The sequence below is a fragment of the Vicugna pacos genome, chromosome 36 (assembly GCF_048564905.1).
Source record: "Vicugna pacos chromosome 36, VicPac4, whole genome shotgun sequence".
In the NCBI taxonomy this organism is placed as follows: domain Eukaryota; kingdom Metazoa; phylum Chordata; class Mammalia; order Artiodactyla; family Camelidae; genus Vicugna; species Vicugna pacos.
Window position 1 is genome coordinate 925,405 of NC_133022.1, and position 24,922 is coordinate 950,326.

The following is a 24,922-nucleotide window of genomic DNA, read 5'->3' on the forward strand; positions in this document are numbered from 1 at the left end:
ATTTTAGAGGCTGGCGGGGGGCACAGTCTCCATTAGGTTTCTGAGATGAGATGTGTGTGAAGTCAGTTTTTGAAGCCCTGAAAATCGAAAAATGTTTTCTCTCTTAAATGGGACAATACCCGCGCCCACCTCACGGGGCGCTGTGAGGCATCGCAGGGGGGACGGCAGCATATTAAATAGGGGGCTCAGAAGTGTCCCCAGCTGCCAGAAGTGCCTTTAGAAAGTGACATCTCGGTGTTTGCCGCATAAAGAGAAAAAAAACCCAGTGACATAAAAGGACACAAAACCTTACAGCTGGGACCCACGCTCTAAGTTTTACAGGTGAGCAAACAGAAGGCCCGAAGTTAAGTGATGCTTTCAAGGCCAACTCTGCCTTACTCACCGGGATTTGTGAAACAGAACGGTAATGAAACTGTGGTTACCAAAGGGGAAGGACGGGGAGGGATAAATTAGGAGTCGGGATAAACAGATACACAGTATTGTACATAAAGCAGATAAACAACAAGGACCTACTGTGTAGCACGGGGACCTGCATTCAATACCCTGTAATAACCTATCGTGGAAAAGAGTGGGAAAATTCACGTATATATGTACGCAAATGTATAACTGAGTACTTTGCCGTGCCCCTGAAACTAACATTGTACACTGACTGCACTTCGGTAAAAAATAAAATTAAAATAAATAAATATCAGGTCCTAAAAAAAAAAAGAACCTGAGGGACCATTTCGCTTCTTGAAAATAAAATAAAAAGATCTTGGGCTAACAATTCCTAGGCATGATCTTAGTTTGTTTAAAGCATCCAAACCAGCCCCTGGGTGGGGGTGGGGGCTTCGTTGGTTTCATCACACAAGAAAGGGAAGTGAGGCAGTGAGCCAGGGCTGGCTGCTGGCTGACACTCGGCTGCACCACCACTGCACCGCCGCTTACAAAAGGGGAGCGCGGGGGGCCGCGATCTCCCACACAGCCCTCCACCCCGAAACGAGCCCTGCTCTGCTTGCCATCTGCGAACACCTTCCGTCCCACTCAGAGTAAAATCCGTGTCCGGGCTGAAATAAACATGGGGAGGGGGCAGGTACCTCTCCAAGGTCCTGATTCCCTTTCCTACGGGAACACGCCTAGAAACGGGACGGCTGGATCCCACGGCGGTTCTAGTTTTAGATTTCTGAGGACCCTCCATACTGTCCTCTACAGTGGCTGCGCCAATTTACTTGCCACTCCCAGTGTAGGAGGGTTCCCTTTTCTCCACACCCTCTCCAGCACGTGTTACCCTGTGTCTTCTGGATGACAGTCATTCTAGCCGGCGTGAGAGACCGTGCACTGCGGTTCGATTCGCATTTCCCTGATGAATAGTGACTTTGAGCATCTTTTCACATATCTGTTGGCTATCTGGACGGCATTGATAGCAGCATGGATGGACCCTGAGAGCATTATGCTAAGTAAGGTAAGTCACAGGGTATGGGGGGTCTAAAAACGCCAAAATTGTAAAAACAGAAAAATGGTGCTTACTAGGGGCTGGGAGGTGAGGGAACAGGAGAGAGGGAGTTTAAGGGAACAAACTTGCAGAGCAGAGACGGATAAGTCCTGGAGATCAAATACACAATATAGTGACCAAAGACCGCAGTACAGAGGATCATGCTGTGTGAGGTCTGCTTACTGACCACTTTGACTCAGCAATCAACCTGTCCAGTACCTTCTGCATTCTGGATTTTAAATGTTTTTTTTTTTAAATTAGGCATGCTGTCAATTACCACGGTACGAGTGGAAATTAAAGTTTCTGTAGCATTTATATGTTTTCTTCCAATAAATCTCTCCTGTAAATCAAAAAATATATGTAAGTACAGTTATCACCATCAAACTTGCTAAGAGGCTAGATCTGGATTATTCTCAATGGAAAAATAGAAATGCTAATTATGGGATGGGACAGAGGTGTTGACTACAGCTACAAGGGCAATTGGATTACAGTGTATAAACGTATCACATCAAGGTGGGGTACATCTTAAGGTCGCACAATGTTATATATCAGATGTATTTCAAATCACAATGTATAAATGTATCAAAGCAACACATGGTACCATCTTAAATACACACAATGTTATGTCAGATGTCTTTCAAATCACAGTGTATAAACATATCAGATCAAGGCGTGGTACCATCTTAAATATGCACAATGTTACATGCCAAATATATCTCAATTAAAACAAAACCAAAATCCTCTGGCAGAAGCAGCGACCTAACAGGATGGGGGCTGAGAGTCAGCTGAGAAACTCTGCCGTGAAGCAGACCTGTGGATCTGCAGTGAGTCCGTGGGGACCAGGGTTTGCACGCTGGCCACGGCCAGCCGGTGCCTTCAGGGAGGGAAGGAGAGGAGGCAGCTGAGGAGAAAGCGGAGTTCCAGGTCCCGGGCGGTGGGTCAAAGAGCAGGCGAGGAAGGAAGTCCCTGGGGTGGGCCGTGGCTTGCCCCCAGGACGTGTTTCTTTTGGGATTTGCCTGTCTCTGTTTGTGTCCTTACTGATTCAGCCTCGCCGTGTGCAAGGATGCTTCCAGAGCACCCACGGGACACAGGCCCCCGATCTGATCCGCCCTCTGGGTGGGGGGGGGCGGATCTAGAACACCTGGTCCCCACATCCCTCCCCAGGTAAGAGAGCCCCTGGGGAAACAGTGCTCAGGGACTGCTACTAACAGGTGGCTTTCCTTCTGGGAATTTGGGGAAGGATTCAAGGAGATGGTCACACCACATCCTGATTTTACAGGAAGACTCTGGGACCCCCCAGCTCCCTGCAGGGGTCTCTGAATCCATCCACTCTGATCACCGATGACACATAAATCGCAGGGACTCTGAATTACAGCTTCTCCTGCATAATCTTAATTTCAAAAGTTAATCTCGCCGTCAGAGGACATGCCACCACTTAATTTTGATCACAATCAACAGAGTGGCATTCATCCTGTGACAGTCAACACCACACTTAGTGACAGAACTAGCCCAGCTGGGTGTCATCCGAGCAGACAGACGGAGCAAATTCTAATTTATTTCAGACGCTGTGTTTTCCCATTTAAGAATTTCCATCTGGCTCTTGTTTATAGTTTTGATTAATCTCATATTTTCCCACTTTTTTTCATTCCTTATAAGCACATTTTTCATTCTGTCATTAAGCATAATTATAAACAGCAGTAACATTTTTGGCTGTCACTTCCAACACCTGGGGCATCTCCACGTTGTCTTCTGTTGACAGCTTTTGTTTTCTTTGGGAACAGGTCACATTTTCTTGGTTCGTCACATGCTGAATAATTTTGGCTCATATCCTAGACATTGTGAATGTTATTCTTGCGAGTGCTGGATTCACTTATGTTCCTGCGAAGAGTGTTAATTTTTTTGTTTCAGGAGGCAATAAGCTGAATGGACCGACAATGCAAATTTTGACTCTTGGTTGGCAATTTATGTTCTTTTACCCTTCGCTGCTTGGCGCCCATCCCTCACGTGCATGATTCCACCAGCCAAAGACTTGGGCAGAATTTATCCACACACTTCGTGGCTCTCTGGCTCTCTCCTTTTTTTGGATTCTTCCTTTACTTTTCAGAGGCTGGTGGTTATCTCGAATTCTGGTCCTGGTTTTTCAGGCCAGGAAGACTGGGGATCGTGGATTACTTCCTTGAGTCTACATATAATCTACTGATACATATTAATTTTCTAGTGCTGCGTGACAAATTAACGTAGACTCGGAAGTGTAAAAACATGCAAGTTGTTATCTCAAAGTGTCTTTGGGTCAGGAGTCCAAACCCAGCTAAGCTGGGTCCTCTGCTCATGGTCTCACAAGACTGTCATCAAGACGTCATGAGGTTGCACTCCCACGTGGACTCTCCACGTGCACGCTCACTGAGGCTGTTTCAGGAGTTCCTTCCCTTGCAGCTCTATGACTGAGACACCTGGCCTCTTACTGTGGACCGGCGGCCATCTTCAGGCCCTTGAGGTCACCTGCAGGTCCTCTTCAAAGGCAGCTCATGTCCTGAGTATTTGCTGCTTTGGGGCAGGCAGGGGCATCTCTCTCTCCATTTTGCTAAGAGGAATCTTATGTAACAAAACGTAATCAAGGGACAGGCATTGCATCAACTTTGCCCTACAATGTCTCCTAGTCAAGGAGGTGACATCTGACCACCTTCGCCGTGTTCTAAGGGTCAGGAGCAAGTTGAAGGTCCCAGTGCGCCCAAGGAGAATCACTGGGCAACACACTAGGGCATGTTGGCCACCAGAACCAGAAGTAAATTTTATAAATTTTATAAATTTTATAAACCTGGGGGCCTTGGCAGTGAAATGGCTTCTCCAGAGTTGCAAAGGTTAGTGTCGGAGCCTCAGCTTCACAACCAGGCAAAGCCTACATCCTCCTGGTTTCCTGCGTACGCCCGAGCGAGGAACCCCACGCTCTGCTCCGTGGGAGCCGTCTGGATTCTGCCAGGGAGGTATTGATACAAGAAGCGAGCCACCTGCCAATCAGGGCTGTCCCGTCTTTCTGGAGTCACGGGAGATCGCAGAATCGTGTCTGCAACTCCGAACTCTCCAGCGTGAAATTAGTTTCCGAAGTCCCGGAGTTGCCTGAAAGCATTTATTCCCTCGTTACATCATTAGAATTACGAGGAAGTCCAACAAATGACACCGTTTGATTCAGAGAAGCCAATGGAAACATGAGTTTCATAAATGACATCCGTCTGAGAACCAACTGCTCTTGGAGAAATTGAAACTCAACAGCCGGCTGGTGGAGGAAACCCATTCTCCTTGGTCCCTTGTTCATACAGTGAAAGAAAGAGAGACGTAAGACTTGCAAGGTCCTTTTGAAATGGAGCAGAACCCTGCAGGGCAGCCCGCACCCCCCTCCAAGTACAGAGGGACCTCTGTGTCCCCTGCCTCTTGTTTGTAGAAAAGCTGAACACTCGCAGGTCCCCTCCGGTCACCGGAGAGCAGGTTCAGGCAGTTAGTGATCAAGACAACGGAGTCAGGGAACCGTTCAGGGGCAGATGCACATTCCCGCCTGGTTTTACAGACACTGTGACTGACGCCAGAGGGAAAATGCTCCCCGCATGACGACCGAGCTGTAGACGCAAGCTGCTCCGTCCTGAGCGGGACTGAATCGATGCCCAGCACAATTCCAAGGATCGGCCTCAAAAGAACACGGTGCAACACCACTGCTCATAAAAAAAAAAAAATCTACATCTTCGTGGTTATCAGAATGATCGTAGCTGGCTCTGCCCGTATATGGAAGCAGGCAACTGAAATTGCCAGCAAAGAGATGCCACAGAGCCGTGCGGACATCCTCCACTCTGAGAAAACAGCGCCCTGTGTCAGCACGAAGACATTTATCACAACAGTAATGATTATTAATAATCATTTCATTTTTTTTTGATTTGGCACCCAAAGCATGGGTGACAAAAGCAAAAATAAATTAAATAGGATCCAACTAAAAAGTTTCTGCACAACACTGGCTCCAGGTTCCAAAGGCTGAATCATGTGTCAAAGAGAGGAACTAGGATCTCCTACACTTTAAATGTACAGTAAATTTGGGGGAGGGTGTAGCTCCACGGGAGAGCGCGTGCTTAGCACGCACGAGGTCCTGGGTTCCATCCCCAGTCCCTCTATTAAAATAAATGAATAAATAAACCTGATTAATACTACCCACCTATCCAAATGAACCAAACAGTAAAAGTGAAAAAAAAAATAAAATAAATTTAAACTGTGATTTGTGTTCTAAAACCCACTTTTCTGATGCTCAGTTAGCAAAGTGATTGGGAAGAATCGTGAAAATATTTGAATACAAAGAAGCAGAATGTGAAGGTAATAAAAATAAGGAAACCACAGTTTGACCCAATTCCCTTTGCAACGGAAACACAGTGATGGCTGGAATGATTGACAGATAAAACCAAAGGGACAAAAAGGACACAGTGTGCGGACGAGACCATCATAACGTGAACAGGGGCTATTTAAACAGCGTGACCCTGTGACACAAAGCCTGGCTTTTCATTTCCTCCGTGTCCCTAAGATGTCCACACGCAGCATACCCGCCAGCTCACTTTTCCCTTTGATTTTTACCAAAGACGCCCGCACAGGATGTCACACGCTCTGATGACAGCTAAAAATATAGGACACGCTAATCTTCTGCAAACACACACTCGCTCCCCTGGCTGGAAGCGTCCGGGAGGAAATGGTCCCATCACAAGACTGAAATAGCCCCGTTTCCTTTCTCTGCAAACTCCCATTGCAGAGAAAGGGCCGTTATCTCCGCCCAAAGGAAGTTCCTCTGCGGCGGGACTGTGTTCACAGGCTCTGCGCTGGGACCCCGCCGGTTCCACCGGGATGTCTGCTTTGGCCAAGGGACCAGGCATCCTCTGAGCACAAGGCAGCCCCTCATCTCCGGGGCAGGAAGAAACAGCTCAACACCAGAGGTGATGTCCTCAGCGTTTCCACTTCCCCCCCTACATTTAAAATAAAATTGTTCTGTCCCATAATACATTTTGCATTGGCTTTTCCATATTTTAGGATATAAAGAAACCCTATATGGGGCTGTTTCTTACCAGGAGAATTAGCGCTTACCATTGCTTGGTTTTGCCCTCGTTCTGTTTATGCACTAAGCGGGCAGATACCCTTCATATTTGGAACGCTGGAAGGCGACATGATCTGGCTGGCCAGGTTTATGTCTTCCTGGCTTGGGCAGGCTCGGGTGAAGTTAACTCCGTTTTCTAGAAATCCTGCACAAAGGACAGCCCAGCCTTCCTCGTGCGACACTAGCCTGCCACCTTGGCTTAGCTTCTTTGGCAAAAGGCACGGATGGAGGCGGACTGCCTCCTCCAATGCTTCAGCCGTGGTGCCACTTCCATGAGCAGCAGGATGGGCTGCGGAGAAAGGGTCCCATGGACGCAGAGCTGTGCCCTCGCTCGCCCCGGCGAACCCCTGTGTCCTCACTGGTGCGAGGCAGCTGCCGGCGCCAAGCGCAGAGGCTATTGCAAAAACGAACTTAAACGAGCTGATACACAGAACAGCTGAGCACCACAGCTGAGGTTCAGCCAGACCCAGCCCGGCACTGGGCCATCGTAAACGTTTTCACGCTGACCTTGGGACCGGCTGACAGAGGACAGGATGAGGTGCCTTCCCTGCCCGGGAGCCACGGGAAGGCTTCTGGCTGGTGAGTGGACCTCTCCATGTCTCCATTGGTCTGGCAGCACGAACCTTCATCCTCAACTGATCTGATGTTAAAACACTCCCAGCCGCGCGGGATCACCTTTCTCCACTAGCGCTCGATCCGCGACCCGCACACCACCTACCAGGGAGGCGATCATAAGCGACTCCTCCACCCCATCTAGTTTCTGGTCCCTGATCGGATCAATACCAACGGTTTCCCTGGGAGGGGGGGGTCAGGCAGAATCATATGACATGCCGGTGCATGTGGGGTCCCTCCGGGGACTGCTTGCTGCCGCTGTGTTGCACCCACATGCCATCACCTACCCCAAAAGGGCCACCCTCCGGTCCTTGGCCGAGGCACAATGCTCCCGCACCGAGTGCAAATCGAGAGCTGAATCTTACTTGTTCTTGAATTCCTTACGGCCAAGAACACTGCTCTGCCCATAAACAGAAACTCAGTTTCCCTTTGGTTATGGACTGAGTTCTGTCCCCGCACGTTGAAGTCCCAACACTTATGCACCTCAGAACGTGACTGGATTCGGAGAAAAGATCTTCAAAGAGAAAGTCACATCAAAACGACGCTGTGAGGGTGTGGTCCCCCACCAACGTGACCGGTGTCTTCATGGAAATGGAAGAGAGGAGGGGGACACACATGGGGGACGATGGCCACCTTGATCTCAGACTGCCAGCCGCCGGGGCAGGGAGAATCCAATGGTTAAGCCGCACTGTGGCGTTTTGTTACCCGGCAGCCCGAGCAGAGTGGTGCACTGGTCACCGTTCAACTTAGCCGGTCAGCAATCTCTAGGTGAGGCAAGAATCCAGACTCCCATGGGGTCCACAAAGGCTGTTCTCTTCTGGGCATCGTTCATTTTTTTTTTCTTCCCTTAGTTTGTCCCGGTGGTGGAGCAAACGCTTGTTATGCACAAGGGCCGAGCTGCCATCTCCAGTGCCTCCATTTAAAAAATAAATGAATAAATAAAGCTAATTACCTCCCCCCAACACACACACACACACACACACACACACACAGGTACAGGAAAGACGAATGAAGGTTTCACCTCCTTCTGAAAGATGACGCGTCCCTTGCCCTCGCTGGCCTGCCTGCTGGCAAGTTTGCACAAGGATGCCGGCCACTTCAACGGCTCAAGATACCTCCGAGAAGATGCTGACAAGTCCTTTCAGGGGTAACACACACTAGTGGTCAAATTACGAGTATATAATCGGGTAATGAAGGGGGTGCGGGGTGGAGTCAGTGGCAGAGCCAAATGGTGGGTCATTTGTGCCTACATTCCTTTTATCAAAAGACAGATAAAATATGATGGAGGTCTCAAAATAAATTAAAAAAGGTTTTCCTTGGCATGCACAAGGTCCTGGGTTCAATCCCCAGTGTCTCTGTTAAGGGGGAAAAAATTAAATACATACACTCTAGGAGTTTCCAAAAAAAAAAAAAAATTGGGTAATGAATTCTGAGACAAAGATGACACTTTTTAAACGTTTCAGATGACCTGGAAGATGGCTGAAATTATCCACCTTTAAGAGTTGAGTGAGTAAACACAGTCCCCCCTCAGTATCGGTGGGGAGTTGGTGCCAGGACCCCACTCAGGTCCTGAAATCCTGGGACGCTGAATTCCTTGTCTAAGACGATGGATGGCATTTGCACGTAACCTACACACGTCCTCCTGTGAACATGAACTCATCTCCAGAGGAGTTATAACACCATGTAACAAACGCTCTGTGAATAGTTGCCTGCAGACAGCAAATTCAAGTTCTGCTTTCTGAAACATTCTGGAAGTTTTTTTTTTTTTTCCTGGATGTTTTGGATCCACGATTGGTTAAATCCGAGGATAGAGAGCCCACGGAGCTGAAGGGTTCACTATACTGAATTTTTAATACTAGTTGGTAAGAAAATAAAGTCCTTCGAAATATGAACATCTAAACATTCTCATTTTCTTATAAGCTGGCCATGTCCCATGGAAATAATCCTTTGCTCCTGAGTCAGGATTTTCGTGTTGGGAACAGTTGCACAGAAATAAGGCTTTCCAAATAAACCTCTTATCTTTACACGGAAGGAAGTTCAGGAAGAAGGAACTGACGTTCTTCCCCAGCGATGACAATACATTTTTGGGTTCCTTTCCCAGAAATTACTAAATAACAAAATGCCTTTCATTTAAAAAAAAAAAGGGAGGGAGGTGGGAAGTAGGTTCATAGTAAATGCTTAAATCAGATCCATCTGCCACTCGTATGTTTTTAAAAAGGAGATGGTTGCTGGGAGCCAATTTCTCCACTCATTCCGGGCCAAATAAAACGGATTTCAGTAAAAAAAAAAAAAAAAGGTTTTATGGACTCAAAGGGAACTCTATTCATTCTGCAGGATACAGAGTACTATTTATTTTTCACGCAGAATTCCCGATTTTCTACTTAATGTAAGTTTTCCCACTCAAGCAGACTTGATCCACTTTGGGTAAACACATTAAAATCTGGAAACCACACCTTCTCTGGATGGAAGAAAGTTTTAAAATGCTGAGGCAGTTTGGAGACTGGACTGATCCTACAGCACTAGGAAGATGCAACTCACTGGAAAAAAGCCTGAACGTTATCGATACCGGAGTTCGCAATTTTCACCACTAAAGAAATACCCCTCCCATTCAGAGGCAACATGACATCCCCAGAGGTAGATGGTTGAAAAATGATAAATCTACACAAATGCTTGTGTGTTATGAAGAAGCTCAGGATCTAACTCCCCCATCAAATTAGGGGTACATCGCAGACCCTTGGGAAGCAACTCTGTGTTCACTGTCTGCACTGTTCAGTCGTGTACGTGTACAGCAAAATGATGGGTCGTTTGTGCCTACATTTCTTTCATCAAAAGACAGCTAAAATACGGCGGTCTCAAAATAAATTACAAAATGTTTCCTTATGACTCAGCATCAAAAAACAGGCCCTGAAACAACCCAATTGAAAAATGGTCAGACCTGAACAGACATTTCTCCAAAGAAGACATCCAGATGGCCAACAGGCACACGGAAAGATGCTCAGTATTGCTAATTATCAGAGAAATGCAAATCAAAACTACCATAAGGGGTCACCTCATACCTGCCAGAATGGTCATCACTAAAATGTCTACAAATGACAAATGCTGGAGAGGCTGTGGAGAAAGGGGAGCCCTCCCACACTGCTGGTGGGAATGCAGTTTGGTGCAGCCACTGTGGAAAACAGGATGGAGATTCCTCAAAAGTCTAGGAAAAGACTTACCATATGACCCAGGAATCCCACTCCTGGGCATATATCCAGAAGGAACCCTACTTCAAAATGACACCTGCACCCAAATGTTCATAGCAGCATTATTTACAATTGCCAAGACATGGAAACAGCCTAAATGTCCATCAACAGTTGACTGGATGAAAAAGCTGTGGTATATGTGTAATGGAATATTACTCAGCCATGAAAAAGAATTAAACACTGCCATTTGCAGCAACATGGATGGACCTGGAGATTACTATGCTTAGTGAAGTACATCAGACAGAGAAAGATAAACAGTATATGATGTCATTTATATGCGGACTCTAAAAAGTGATACAAATAAAGCTATCTGCAAAACAAAAAGAGACTCACAGACATAGAGAACAAACTTATGGTTACCAAAGGGGAGAGGCAGTGGGGCGAGGGACAAATTAGGGGCATGGGATTAACAGGAATGAACTATTGGACATAAAATAGGCAAGCAACAGGGACTGTAGGGCACAGAGAACCATCTTGTAAAACCCTACAGTGGAGCATAAGCGGAAAAAAAAATTACGATGCTGCACACCTGACACTATCACAACACTGCAAATCAATCAGATTTCAGTTAAAAAAAAAGAGAAAATGTGGAAGATATGCAAAAATAAAATTTTCTTCTAAAATGGGTTGCATGACAGGATTTCGAGGGCTGTTGAGTGCAAAACCCTGCAGATGGGAAGAGGGTGTCGCTCGGAGACCCCCGACAAAAGACACCCCTGGAGGGAGTGGGAAGGATGACTGGTGGGCGGACAGACTGACACACGGGCAGACAGACACTCGCGGCCGGAAAGGAAATGCAGTCAGCTGTCCGGACGCTGCCACAGAGCAAGTGATGTGACTTTGAACCATGGCACAGGGGCCCCGCCTCCCCCTTGGAGGTGGCTTCTAACTCATTCTAAGGAAAGTTGGTTTATGAATAAGCCGGAAACGGAGGAGGGGGCCTTGGCTAGCAGGCGTGTGACGCTGCGGACCGTGGGAAGCGGAGACGGGCCAGGTGATGCCACGGTGAAAAGGGCTGGGGAGTCAGCTCCTGCCGGAGAGCCGCTGGGCTTAAAACGTGCTCCCTGCGGTGTTCCCGCAGGAAGCCGGGAGGCGAGTGTCTGGGGGGACGTCTCCGCTCAATGAGGAGTCACCCGTCCTGTCTTCTCTGCAGGTCAACCCGAATCTCAGTATCTCCTGCCCCACCCCCAGCCACACCCCACCCACATCTTAGGTTTTTTTTTGCAATGTCACATTCTAAGCTAGGAAAACTGTCAGAGTGTCCCGTCCCCTGGAAATGGAGGGTGCAGCTTCACATGCGGACATCTCAGCTTTTCCCGGGGACGCGAGTCATGCTACGTGCCACCCCCGTCTTCTGCAAACTCCAGACTCCTCACCGTGCCTGCAGCTTTCCCAGTACGCAAGCACGCCCCAAACTGCAGTGCTAAAAATAAAATCAGCGTTCATCAAGGATCATGCACCTCTCAGGACGCCCGGTGCAAAAACTGCCTCCGTCCTCCCCTAATGGAAGCAACGCGGCATCTCACCTTTACTTCTAAATAAAGTGGAGAAGATTCACCCGGGACCATCCTGTTGCCTCTAGAGGCACCAGCTGCACGGATTCCCGGGCATGTGGGTGTGTTCAGCAGGTGCACCGGCCCAGCGCCACCCCCCGCCTACCTTCTCCGACGCCTTGTCCTGCACGGGGGGCCCCGCCCGGGGCCCGGACGGAGGGGGAGGGGCTCGGCGCTTCTTCAGGTCCGACTTCACGGACACCCCGGAGATGCTGCTGAGAGAGAGGGATGGACCCAGCGTGGTGGAGCGGGAATTCACGGACGGGGAGTTCGGGGTCGTCAAGCAGCCCTGTCGGGGTGGCGGGGGGGGGGGAGACAAACACAAACTCATGTCACCCTGAGATGCCTGCTGGTGCCTGAAGACCAGGCGCCCAGCCCCCCACCCAGACTTCCAGCATCGCTCCCGCCGGCGGGCTCGACCGGCTCCAGCGAAAGGCTCATCTTCACTTTCCTGTGAAAATGGCCCCAGAACCCGCTGCATGAGGTCACTGGTGTGCAGTTTACTTTCCTCATCGTGAAGGAGACAGCAGACCCCTGAGCGATCTGAACCTCTGGGAAGACCAGCTAAAACCACAGAGTGGTCTTAACCAACCTGCAGATTGAACCAGCCTCTTGCAATTACTTTTAACTGATACCAAATCTACCCATCTTTTTTTTTAAACGTTACTTTTTACTAAAGTGTAGTTGATTTACAATGTTAGTTTCAGGTGTACGGCAGAGCGATTCACTTATACACAGACATACATATATATACATACATATATATTTTTTTCAGATTCTTTTTATTGTATATTATTCCAAGAACCTGAATAGAGGTCCCTGCACCTGTCATCAGAGCGAGCTCTCAGATGCTGAAAAGGGGCAGGAACGGATTAAGAAATGTATTTCTCCAGGGAGCTGGGAAGGGAAGCCCGGCTTTACCATCTTAAGACATCGTTCACCAGCTGCTAGGAAGGGACTTAAGTTTTCTGTAGCTCTGAGAAGTTACAATCAACAGTGCGCTGTGAAGCCTTTATGTGACCATCGAAGGCAGAGCTTCACGATGGATGCGTAATAAACCGGAAATAAATTCAATCTGACACACGAATTAATTGCTCCCACGGGGCAATGGCTATGCCCGGGGGAGCAGACTAAAGGCACGTATCTTTTTTTTTTCCAATTTTCCTCCCCGCCCAGGTTCTGCTGAATATGAATGTTAGTGCAAAAAGAACATTGGAGAAATAACCCTTTAATTCCCAGTTAAAACCGAAATGGTGCCCACCCTGCGCCCTGCTCTGTCCCCTGTCCCCCTCCCCAGCACTGGTGGTCCTGGCGTATCTCACGCTGCGGCCACGGCAGTGGGGTGTCAGCCCGCAGACGGCGGGGACACACTGCCTGGATTCCGTTCCTGGCTTTGTCACCGATAAGCTGTGTGACCTTGGGCAAGTTTCTTCACCCCTCTCTGGCTCCGTTTACCGCCTGTCAGACTGAGGTTAAGTAACAGCCCTGATGTCACGGGGCCATCCTGAGAACTGAGCGGGTTCCTGCAAACGGAAGAGCTCAGGGCGCTCCAGGCACAAAACAGGCACCCCGCTCATTCTTATGGTTATTGTGAATTCATTTATTTTTTCTCTCCCCCATTAAAATGTCAGCCCCAAGAGGACAGTGACCAGTCCCCGTTGACACTGCGTCCCCAGCTCCCGACAGCTCCTGGTGCCTGGAGGTCCCGTGGGGCCACACCTGCAGGAGCAAGTAGGTGGTGGGGCAGCTCTGCTGTCCCATCTCACGTCAGCAACTTGCAAGGAAGATTTCACAGCGGGTTCATCGTGTTTGAAATAAAGACTTAAAGGAAACTCACGGTATTCAAGGACAGCCCTGTAAAAACCTGTGCTCAGCCTCCCGTCCTGTTCTGCCAATCACATATCCTTCAGTTTCCCAAGATGTTTGCAGCTCACATTCCCTTGCACATAAATGCCGAAGTCAGCAGAAACCCCAGTCCCTCATGGTTTCTTTGGATGCCCGTTCGTGCTTCCTTGTGAGACCCCGACCGTGCAGTGCCGGCTCATCCAAGAAAGGGTCCTCCCACGGAACAGGCCGGACATGGGCAAGAAGTAGCCAGACGCCCAGAAAACTCGGCCAAGCCGACCCCGGCTCCCACAGGAAAATGGAAAGGACTGAAGGTCATTATTCCTCCCAGTCCTTGAGTTGTGCAGATCCCGGGCTCCTTGCGAAGCAAATCAGCCAGTGCGAAATGAACCCGGTTAAACGCTCTCCTCTGCTTGACAAGCCACCTGCCCAGCAACGGTGAGCAGGCCGGAGGACCAGAGAACTTGCATTTACTGCACGATGCGGGGTGCAGATGATAAATTAAGCCAACCAGGCAGAGCAGAGCAGGGGCCTGGCTGATGCAAGTCTGGAGGTGCATCACTGGACGCCTGTCTGCCTCAAACACCCCCACATTCAAGGGGCCACAAACTCGTGATGGAGAACCCTGGCCACCAATGTCTGCAGTGTGCCTGGCCCCAGCCAGCGTCCCTGGAACACATGCATTTCACATCCCTGATCCTGACCGCTTTTCTCCCCTCCACCCTGTGTAGACGCAGACCTTCGCACCCCTCCCGTCCTTCGTCCTCACAACTACGTGTGCCTGACGGAGCCCTGAGCACCGCCACGGACTCCCCTCAGGCCTACGAATGCCCCGAGCATTTTCCCCAGCTCTGTGCGGACACCCCCTTAAATGCACTGCATGGCTCAACCATTTCATATCTATTTCGGGTTCCGAAATCTGTGGTCCTCTTGCCTCTCCAGCATTCTGACAGCTCAGACCGTCACGTCTTCCTTGAGGTGCGGGGGCTGATCCAGCTCCCACCAGGCACGCACAGACAGGGACGTCCCCATCTTTAAAACGGGGGTCATGTTCCGTTTACCTCAAAGCACATATAGGGTTTCCTTCTTGCCTGGTAAGTATTTTTGGTGATATGATGTCACCACGGGCACATGGAGATGGCCTTAGGCAGCGGGAAGCCGGGAGCCCCGAGCCGCCCCCATCCTGGTCCCCGGGCAAGTCCTGGCTTCTGTTACCCGGACTTCCCACGCTCCATCATCCGCGTCTCTGGAACATAACTGAATTTTGACGCAACACTTCCTTTTTTTTTTAGCCAGATCTGGTCTATACAGTGTGGAAATATTTCTCCTCCCCACCCCACCCTCCACACCCCCAGACAGGCCAGTGCCAGGGTCCCCCGGCCCCTCTCCTAGATCCCAAAACACAAGAGTGTTTCTCAACCTTCAACCCACGGGCAGCCACAACCTTCTGGCTGCCCAGAGAATACTTGTGGTCTGACCCCTGTTTCCTCATCTCCCCACTCCTGGAATGTGTACACAAGATGCAGAAAAAAAAATCCACAGAATCATTTGGGTGGAAACCCCGTTAAGGCTCAGACACCGTTGAAGATGCTGGTTCACAGCCACATAAAACAAAAGGGCAAACCAAGAGCGCAGCGCACGTAGCCTGGGGTCAAGGCCGCCGGCCAGCGCCCTCCTGCTCCGGTTTTGGCGTTTCTCCGGCTACAAAGCGGCCGTGTTCCATGAGGCACAGACCACAGCTTGCCCGCAGGAGGGGTCTGCGCTCCTGTTTCTGTCCAAACCGGTCAATAACTTTTTTTTTTTTAAATATCAAGTCCTTTTCTGGTAGGGGCGTGAGTCATGCCTTCTTGCAAAGGTTGGTGACGAAATCCGCAGATTTTTGCTTCTCACGGTCACACCAGATTTTCTCAGGAGTTTTTCTCCAGTGAGCGAAGCCCAGGAAATCCTTTAGAAAAAGCAATGGCCCATGAAGATGAAAGGGGAAAAAGCCAAGAGGTGGTGGGACTTAAGACTGCGGGGTGCACCCCCCCCGCACCCCCAGACAGGGTGCCGTCCGCCGGAGGGCCAGTCACATGGGAACCAGCGCGACACTCGGTGTGTCCACCCCCGCTGAGCGCCCATGAATTTATTACACTCACTATCAAACGATAATTTGATGCCGTCCCACGCACACGGCTGGCAGCAGGGGACCACAACTGAGAGGAAACATGCCAGGATCTGAGCGTCAGGAAATGAGAGCAACTTCGTCCGCGACGCCTGGATTTTTCCCATAATTTCAAATTAAAAAAAATACACCACTGATGATGGTTTCTGTCTCAAAGGGATTCCTTATCTCAGCGAGTCCTCTTCTCCGTCTCTGCGGTTGTCACCGCAGCCGTGGGACGTGCGTGCTGGCCGGGATGACAGTTCTGCACACGTTCCCGCGGCCCCGAGCATCCCTGGGGGAGCCGTGCAGACCCGAGCGCGGGTCCTCGGCAGCCCCCTGCGCTCCCGGGGGCAGGTGCGTGGCGGTCCCAGCCCATCGGGAACGCGACTGCAGGCGGGGGACACTGCTGTGATGGCCCAGGGCCCCGTATCACCCTGGGGAAGGCTCTGGGGGGCTGGGTCTCCCCGGAATGGCTCTGGAAGGATTTCATGTAACCTTCTCTTTCTTTTTCTTCCTTCCTTTTCTTTCTTTCTTTTTTTCTCCCTTCCTTCCTTCCTTCCTGTCTTTCTTTCTCTCTCTTTTCTTTCTTTCTTTTCTTTTCTTTTTCTTCCTCCCTCCCTTCCTTCCCTCGCTGTGGCTTTTATCATTCTGAGCGACAGCCCTCCACACCCACTTTGCAGACAGTTTCTATTACAAACAGATCTTGGATCTAGTCTATTCTGCGTCTACAACCATGACCATAACTTTTAGCCTTCCTGTGGGTCACGTGGTGAATCCCGCTGATTGATCTGTAGATGCTAAACCATCCTGTGCCCCTGGAACGAATCGGACTTGAACGCGGCGCACAACCCTTTTCAGTGCACTTGACTGGCTGGCATTTTGCTGAGGATTTCCGCATCCGGGTCCATCAGGGACACTGGCCTGTAAATGTCCTTCCTCGGGGTGTCCTTGTCCGAATATCAGGGTAACGCTGGCCTCAGAAGATGAGTCTGGAGGAGTCCCTTCCTCTTTTATTTTTTGGAGGAGTGTTAGAAGGATTGGTACTAAACCTTCGTTGAATGTTTGATGCACGTCCCCAGTGCAGCCGCCTGCTCCTGGGTTTTTGTCTGTTGGACCCCCTACCGTTTTAAATAGAAGCCCTAGGTAGGACGCCTGAGGATGGGGATGCTGTTGGCTGCATCTACCAAGGAGAAGGCAGTTGGTTACGCCCCCCACGCTGAGACGGACCGCCCCTTTATGGGGGTGCCCACGGCCAGCCTCCCAGACCCCTTTGCGCCCACGTTCAGCTCCGAAGCGACCCCGTAGCTTTATTCTGGGATGAAACACGCTGCAAGCAGACTCAGTCCCCCTCGGCTCAGTGGACTTCTGGGCCCTGCCCCACTCCCAACAGCCGGAGTTTGACTTCCAAGTGTCCCCGGCAGCAGGGACACGCACGTGGAGCCCGTGTCTCCTCCTCCCGGCCACGGCGCCCTCACCTCCTGTCTCGGTTTCTCAAGAGTAAAGTGAACATCCTGTCCCCGTCCGTGCACATCTAACTCGCTCCTGTAGAGCAGAGCATCCCCATGACGGCAGAGTCTCCGCTCCGGGAGACGCGGGCCCCGCACAGCCGCCGAGAGCAGAGGGGAGCTCCCCGCCTCCGTGGCCCTTCCCGGGCAGGAGCCACGGGCCCCACGCGGTACGGAGGGGCTCTGAGAGCCGCAGGTGACAGGCATCTCGAGCTAACACGTGTCACAGGTCCAGCGGAGCGGCCCGTGTCCCCGCCTCCGTACAGCGTCATTTACGAAAACCATCAGCATCGCAGGCAGGACCGTGAAGCGTCTCCCACCGGCCGCAGTGGTGCCCTCTGACACTGGCCCCCATCACAGGACCGGGTGGGCACTATTAGACAGAAATCCCAGGATGCTAGAGAAAATGAATCGGCGACAAGCCAGAGGGAGAATGGCACGACATACGTATTCTTATAGCTCGACCAAGACACTCTGATCAAATACCCACATATGTCTGGAGATACAGCCTATTTTTTTCTCAAGCCACAGAGGCAAAAGCATTCCTTTCTTACCTTTAATTTTTTTGGGGGGGTTTCTCCCTTTGAAAAACAAAAAAATCTCCTCGGAATGTCTGAGCAGTAGTGGCACCCGAGTTTATCGCATGATCGCAGCCTGGAGTTCAACGCGAACATTTCTGAAACGGGGAATTTCTGAAAGCTGAGCTCAAGCGTCTCCTCCGGAAGGGGACGCCAGGCTGCCCGGGTCACCCAGCGGGGAACGTCGCAGGGTGGGTACTGGGCTGTACTGGAGGCTGCCGCTCCAAAGAGCTACGCCGACGACACCATTGTGAACCCACAGTGTATCGTCTGGGCGACCAACACGCATCGGCGGGCAAACACGGGCAGCCACTGCACACCGGGGCCGGGCGCCTCGGTTCCCAGCACGGAGCATCCCTGGGGGGCTCCCTGGAGATGGCCAATCACAGGCAGGGGAGGACGGACAGGGATCCACGTGTGGGACCCAAGCATCCTCCTCCTTTGCTCCCCGCACCGCCCCACCCCATTCTGTCCTTTCTCGTCCATTTGTTCTCAACATTAACATCTTAGTCTATGAGTCAAGATTCAAACGCTAGAAAACAAATCATTACGCACCCTGCCAGGACATAATGAGAATACCGTGCCCCGCTTATGGACACACAACCGTTTACAGAGCGGCATTTGGTCTGAACTCAACACAGGCACCTTCTTTCCACCTGGAACCTGTGGCCTCCACCCCGGCCTCTGCCTGCAGACACCCAGGAGGTCAGTCTGGGTCCCTGCGGTCACCGGGCCGCACCTGCCAGCCAGGGGGCTGAGCACAGCGCTTCCCTGTCCTTGGTGGGGACAACAGAGGTCGCACGTGGGTCCCAGCCTTACCCACCATCTCCCTGGACAGAACACCAGCCCTTTTGTACTTGGGGAGGGGGCTCCAGCTTTCCATCCGGGCTGAGTCTGTCCAGAATCCCGGAGGAGGTTCCCAGGACGGGAGGAGGAGGGGAGGGAGTGCCTGGGGGACCGTCTTAGGCTGAGCGGGGCGAGGCCACGGCCCCGGGCGAGCAGGGATGTGCCCGGCCAGGACCCCCTTTGGAGACCCTCACTCCGCCTGCTAAGCCGGAGAGGAGGCCAGAGGGGAGGCCGCGGGCGATGCTGGAGGCGGGGAGGCCGGGAGGCCTCGGGAGCGGTGCGATTCTGCACGTGCTCTGAAGGCGGCCAAAAGGATCAGAGGGGGACCGCAGATGGAGTGCGGGAAGCCGAGGAGGCCAAGGGGACCCCGAGCTGGGGCTGAGTCACCGTGGTGACGGGGCTGCATTTCCCGAGACGGGGAAGGGCGTGGAGGGATGTGGTGGGGGTGGGGGTGGAGGTCTGTTTCTCTCCGCTGCCCGGTTTCAAAAGCATCTTAAACGCCACTTACTCCACCAACCCGTGTGCAGGCAAGCGGGGTCCTACCGTCCTGAGCTGGTGCATCAAAGAGCGGGCGACGGTCACAAAGGAGATGCAGACATTAGGAAAAAACACATACTCCCCTTTTAAAGGAAATTATGAAAATCAGTACTCTGAAACGGGCTTTTCTTTTTCTTTTTTTTTTAACCACTCATCGCTACAAATGTTAAATTCTCAGCCAAGCGGTTAAAAATCTACGGTCCTCTTTTTTTTTTTTTAATATATTTATTTATTTTTATTTTATTTACTTTTTTCAAGCGGGAAGGTAATTAGGTTTATTTATTCTTCTAGTGGAGGTACTAGGAATTGGACCCAGGACCTCAAGCATGCTAAGCATGCGCTCTACCAGTTGAGCTATACCCTCCCCCTCCTTTTCCCTTTGAGAACCAAATATTCCAGCCAACTTTTCAGATTCTAGTTAAATTGTTTTGTTCCCATTCTAAGAATGCAATGTTTGGGGGGAAAAAATCATTGAAGCTTTAATAACAAAACCTGCCTCTCATAGTTTCCAGATTCGCATTGGATAGCATGTGATAGGAAAGCTTAGAAAAAAAATTACTTTTAATGGGCAAACAGGTATGCAAAGAGTTCAGGGTCATTTTTCTAAATTGCATTTGAGGGTCTGTCCCCTTTCCAGTCTTTGATACAAGTTTCACATGCAAGACACTGGTTTTGGAATGAGAAACTGACTGGCTGTGGTAAGTGTGTCATCTGTCGCTGTTGGCACAAGGCTTCAGGGAAGCAATGTGGTCACATTTATTGTCCTGAAAGGCCCTGAACTGTCTCAGACCCTCTGATTCCCGAACACCTTTGCAAATCTCTTCTAGAAGGAAAATCCTCCAAATGAAAATGGGCTTCAGTGGCAAAGATGGTCCCCACATTATTTATGATCCCAGAGAAAAGAAGCCACAGGAACAGGACTGAGCGAGGCACCCTGCGCCTGGTGGCCGTTCAATGTCCCGTAACCCCCGCGGGAGACCTGGGGGTGATGCTTACAAACCCACCTCCACGGGGTGGTACCCGCTCAGGTCAGAATCCAGTTTCAAGGAAGCAGACACAAAAGCCACACTCTTCCCTCTTCACGGACCATCACACCACCTTTTACAAAATGATGGAGGGACCGTGCTGGAGCAGAGCAAGTTGCCACTGACATGATGCTAAATGGAAAAGCCACAGGAAACGCTCAGGAGAACACAAAGGAGCAAGAACTCCGTGGTGGGCTGCGGGCACGCCACGTGGCTCTCCCACTCCACCTGGAAAACGCCCCACCTGCGTATTTACAATGTATTTTATAATTCTGACCATGACACGTGTGGAAGGTACAAGCGATGCTTTGAAAATCTCTCTCCCAAACTGACTCGTGAGCAAAGTCAGTTCCAGATCGCAACCGTCGCTCAGCCCTCGGCATGTGTTTTTTCTGCTCTCGATTTGGGAGTGCTTCAGAGACGGCGAATTTTAGCTTTTCGGGGCCAGGATGGTGGCAGTGCTTGTGGAAATACTGACCCCTTGTGGCGGGACGGACTCGACACACATTTCTGGGGCACGGGCTCTTTATAATAATGCACTGGGGACAGGGGACAATGGGCCGTGCAGGGTGCATAGAAGTGTGGGCTCTCGGGTTGTAAGCATGGGACTCGGGGCACGAAATCATGGACTTTGCTTTACAACTTAGTTTTAAATAACTTTTTCTAAAAGTGTCACAGTACTCATGGGCATCCTTCTAAACTTCTGGGCTCCTTAATCGCTGGACCTCAATACCACAGCCCTCATCTGGGCCAGGTGACTCTGCGGGGACACATCAGCCTGGACCCCAGAAGAATATTGGGGCTCTGGACAGAGACTCGCTTCTGAACACAGTGAGCACCTTTTTCTATTTGAAAGAAGCAAACATGAGGTGATGGGGTACTTCCAGGACTGCCTTAATGGGGGTGAAATGGCGCAATTTCTTAGTTAACCAATTAGTTAATTATCTAATTAATTAGTTAATTAGCTAATTAATCAGTTAATCAGTTAATTAATTAGTTGATTAATTTTAATGGTGATACTGGTGGTTGAACCCAGGACCTCGTGCATGCTAAGCACATGCTCCACCACTGAGCTACACCCTCCCCTCTAGACAATTAAAAAAAAAACTGAAGCAACGATTTTTGTTTTTCAAATCATTCACCATTCTGCCTTTACGCTAACAAGCAACACGATGGTATCCGATATGGCTGACTCTGATACATTTTTAGCATTTAAATGAAGGCAAAAAACATTCAGCCCCTTACAGTCCATGTTACAATCGGCCCAAAGTCAGATGGAGAACAGAACCAGGATTAGAACTCGGGTCCCTTTGCTCCTGCTTCACAGCATTATTTTCCACGCCAGCCAACAGCACGGGATGTGTGTGTGTGTGTGTGTGTGTGTGTTTGTGTGGCATTTGTGGGCGCTGGATTGCAAACGGGCTCAGATGCCTTGTTCCAACAATGCACACAGTTCATCCTGCTGTGTACCTGACGCAGGAAAAGAGCAGTGGGTGGGGACAGAGACCTGAGGGCCACTCCCACCACCCACTGGGATGGGGTCCCCTCCATGTGTCTCCGGGTCTGGATGTGTGCTTATGAGAAGGGACAGTTTCCTGGAAAACGCAGACTTCCCGGAAAACTGCTTGACATGATTTTTGAGGTGACTGTCTTCACTGTGACTCAAGGATCCTTCGATTAAGAAAATGAGGACATAGCAGGGAGGGTGTAGCTCAAGGGGTAGAGTGCGTGCTTAGCATGTATGAGGTCCTGGGTCCAATCCCCAGCACCTGCTCTAAAGGTAAATCAATGAATAAAGCTAAGTACCTCCCCTCACCGAAAATGAAATAGAATAAAAGAAATAAAATAAAAGAAAAAGAAAATGAAGACATATGTTGGAATAGACTGAATGTCAGTTTACATAAAAGTAATCTATCCAGGAAAGATCTGATTACTGTGGCCATTTATATTGGGAGCAGTTTTTAAAAATACAGATCTATTCTCTTCAGACTCTTCAAATTACAGATATAAGGAACTGGTTGCATTTTCTCAAGGAAAAATAAAAAATAATGCCCAGAGAGTTTCTAATAAAGCTCTGATCCAGTTTACTCACCATCTCGGGAAGCTTCTAAAGGGGTGAGTGGAGCCCTATGACGGCTCAGCCTTACAAGGATGCTGCCAGGTGGGTGGCGCTGTGCCCATTACACAGATGAGGAAAGTCGAGAGGTCCCCTGTGCCGTGCGGGACTGAAAGCTCAGCTCTCCGCCCCAAGGGCAGATGCCTTCACTTAGCCAGGCATCAGCGGCTTGGGGGAAACTTATAAAAACAGGAGAAGTGCTCTTAAGAAGCGTTACGTCAGCAACACGCTTGACAGATGAGAGGGTAATAGCGAACGTGAATAAGATGTAGTGGACATAAAGAAATAGAAACACGAACAGACAACACCTCAGGAAACAGAAATCGACATCAACAGATCTGATCAGCCACGTGGCCTCTGGAGGCGGGGACTGTCTGCATCAGGAAGGCTGCACTCGTGTCCTGGTGTTGAGAGGAGGAGGAGATGAGATCGCGGTCTTACATGACCCAGCAATCCCACTCCGGGGCATACATCCAGAGGGAACTCTGATTCAAAAAGACACCTGCACCCCAATGTTCACAGCAGCACTATTTACAATAGCCAAGACATGGAAACAGCCTAAATGTCCATTGACAGATGACTGGATAAAGAAGCCATGGTATATTTATACAATGGAATACTACTCAGCCATGAAAAAGGATAAAATAATGCCATTTGCAGCAACATAGATGGAACCGGAGATCATCATTCTAAGCGAAGTAAATCAGACAGAGAAAGAAAAACACCACAGAGTACCACTTACATATGGAATCTAAAAAGTAACGCAAATGAACTTATCTACAAAACAGAAGCAGACTCACAGAATAGAAAATAAACTTGTGGTTACCAGAGTGGGAAAGCGTGGGACAGAGGGATAAACTGGGAGTTGGGGATTTGCAGATACAAACTACTACATATAAAACAGATAAACAACAAGGTCCTACTGTACAGCACAGGGAACTATATTCAATACCTCATAATAGCCTATAATGAAAAATAATCTGAAAAATATATGTGTGTAACTGAATCACTATGCTGTACACCAGAAATTAACACAACACTGTAAACCGACTATACTTCAATAAAAATGAATGAATGAATGAACGAATGAATAAATAAAATACTCTTTCGATAGATAGTTGCAGAATTTAAGAAACACATGTGAAGCTCCAACATCATCCACTGCTCCTGAGAATGCAGCGGGGGCAGCTCCAGATTAACTGCCCCCCGGTGACCCTAACAAAGGACCCTCCTGATCATGCTGCCTGGAGAGGGGGAGCAGGGGACAGGGAGAAGGAGGAACTAAAATATTCCACATCCTTCCAAAATAACACGGGGAACTGGAAAAGAAGCCACATGAAGCTCTGTGCATCTATCTGGACTGAAAAAAAAAAACCCAAAAAACCAAGAAACCAAAACCAACTAAATCGACGGATAATTGTGTTCTCTGGAAGTCGTGCAAAGCTGGGAGACGCTGACGGGTTAGCGGAAGCCCCTGCAGATGTTAGTACTCACGTTGGAGCCCCTTCTCAGTGTGGTCTTGGCCTCCTCATCGCTGTCCGCCCCCGGCTGCCCGATCTGCGGGGCCTGGAACACAAGCACGTGCTCTGTGTCACCTCCAGGTGACTGCAGGTTCCCACAGACCATCCTCGGCAACTGCTAAGGCAAAGCCCACCAGCCCGGCCCCCCGCCAAGGCTGCAGCATCTGCACAGTGGTGGCCCCCCGGCCACGTCCCTCAGCCCCTCACCGGTGCTCACGGATCTGAAAACCCCAATTTTAAATTCATGACTTGTGAGTATGAGTTTTCGTCCTCTCTTTTTGCCCCCAAAGCATGACTGTTGCTTAGAAGCAAGATGGACCCAGAAGTGGGACTGAGCGGGTGAGTCAGCTCAGAAAACGATCAATGAAGTAGGTTTTCTGCGTTTTAAGGATTTGAGAATTTCTGTTTTAAATTCCGTTGATCACTGACTGGGTGTACATGGAAATAAGTCACTAAATATCTCACTCTCTATCCGTAAAAGGTGATCAGTAATGACACATTACTGTCCATTGCTTAAAAGAAGGCTTTTCTTGATGGTGAGGGGACCTCCAGGAAGGGGTCACTGGAAAACACAGCTCCGGGGCCCCAACCTGACCTCCCACATGACAACCTTTGGGGCCATGACCCACGAATCTAATTGTTAAATCCGGTCTTAAGGTGACTCTAACAAGCTTTCCAGAACCACTGTGTTAGGAGAATAAATAATGTCAAAATGACACAAAATTATCACATTTTAGTAAAACATTAAGATACCAAGCTTTTAAAGCAAAGAAAGACTCACAGACATAGAAAACGAACTTATGGTTAAGAGGG

At 49.8% G+C, this 24,922-nt stretch overlaps 1 protein-coding gene across 7 annotated transcripts in view; it reads right to left on the bottom strand.

Annotated features, from left to right (window-relative positions):
- Positions 1–24,922, bottom strand: part of COBL (cordon-bleu WH2 repeat protein) — a 151,075-nt gene that overhangs the window by 47,470 nt on the left and 78,683 nt on the right. For 4 of the 7 annotated variants that reach the window (XM_072955489.1, XM_072955492.1, XM_072955487.1 and 1 more), the window contains 2 exons: positions 24,084–24,155; positions 12,098–12,280 (listed from right to left, as the gene is read on the bottom strand). In XM_072955489.1, the coding sequence (XP_072811590.1) occupies positions 12,098–12,280; positions 24,084–24,155 (255 nt within the window). The remainder of the gene's footprint in view (positions 1–12,097; positions 12,281–24,083; positions 24,156–24,922) is intronic. The other 3 variants (XM_072955493.1, XM_072955491.1, XM_072955490.1) reach the window with 1 other exon arrangement.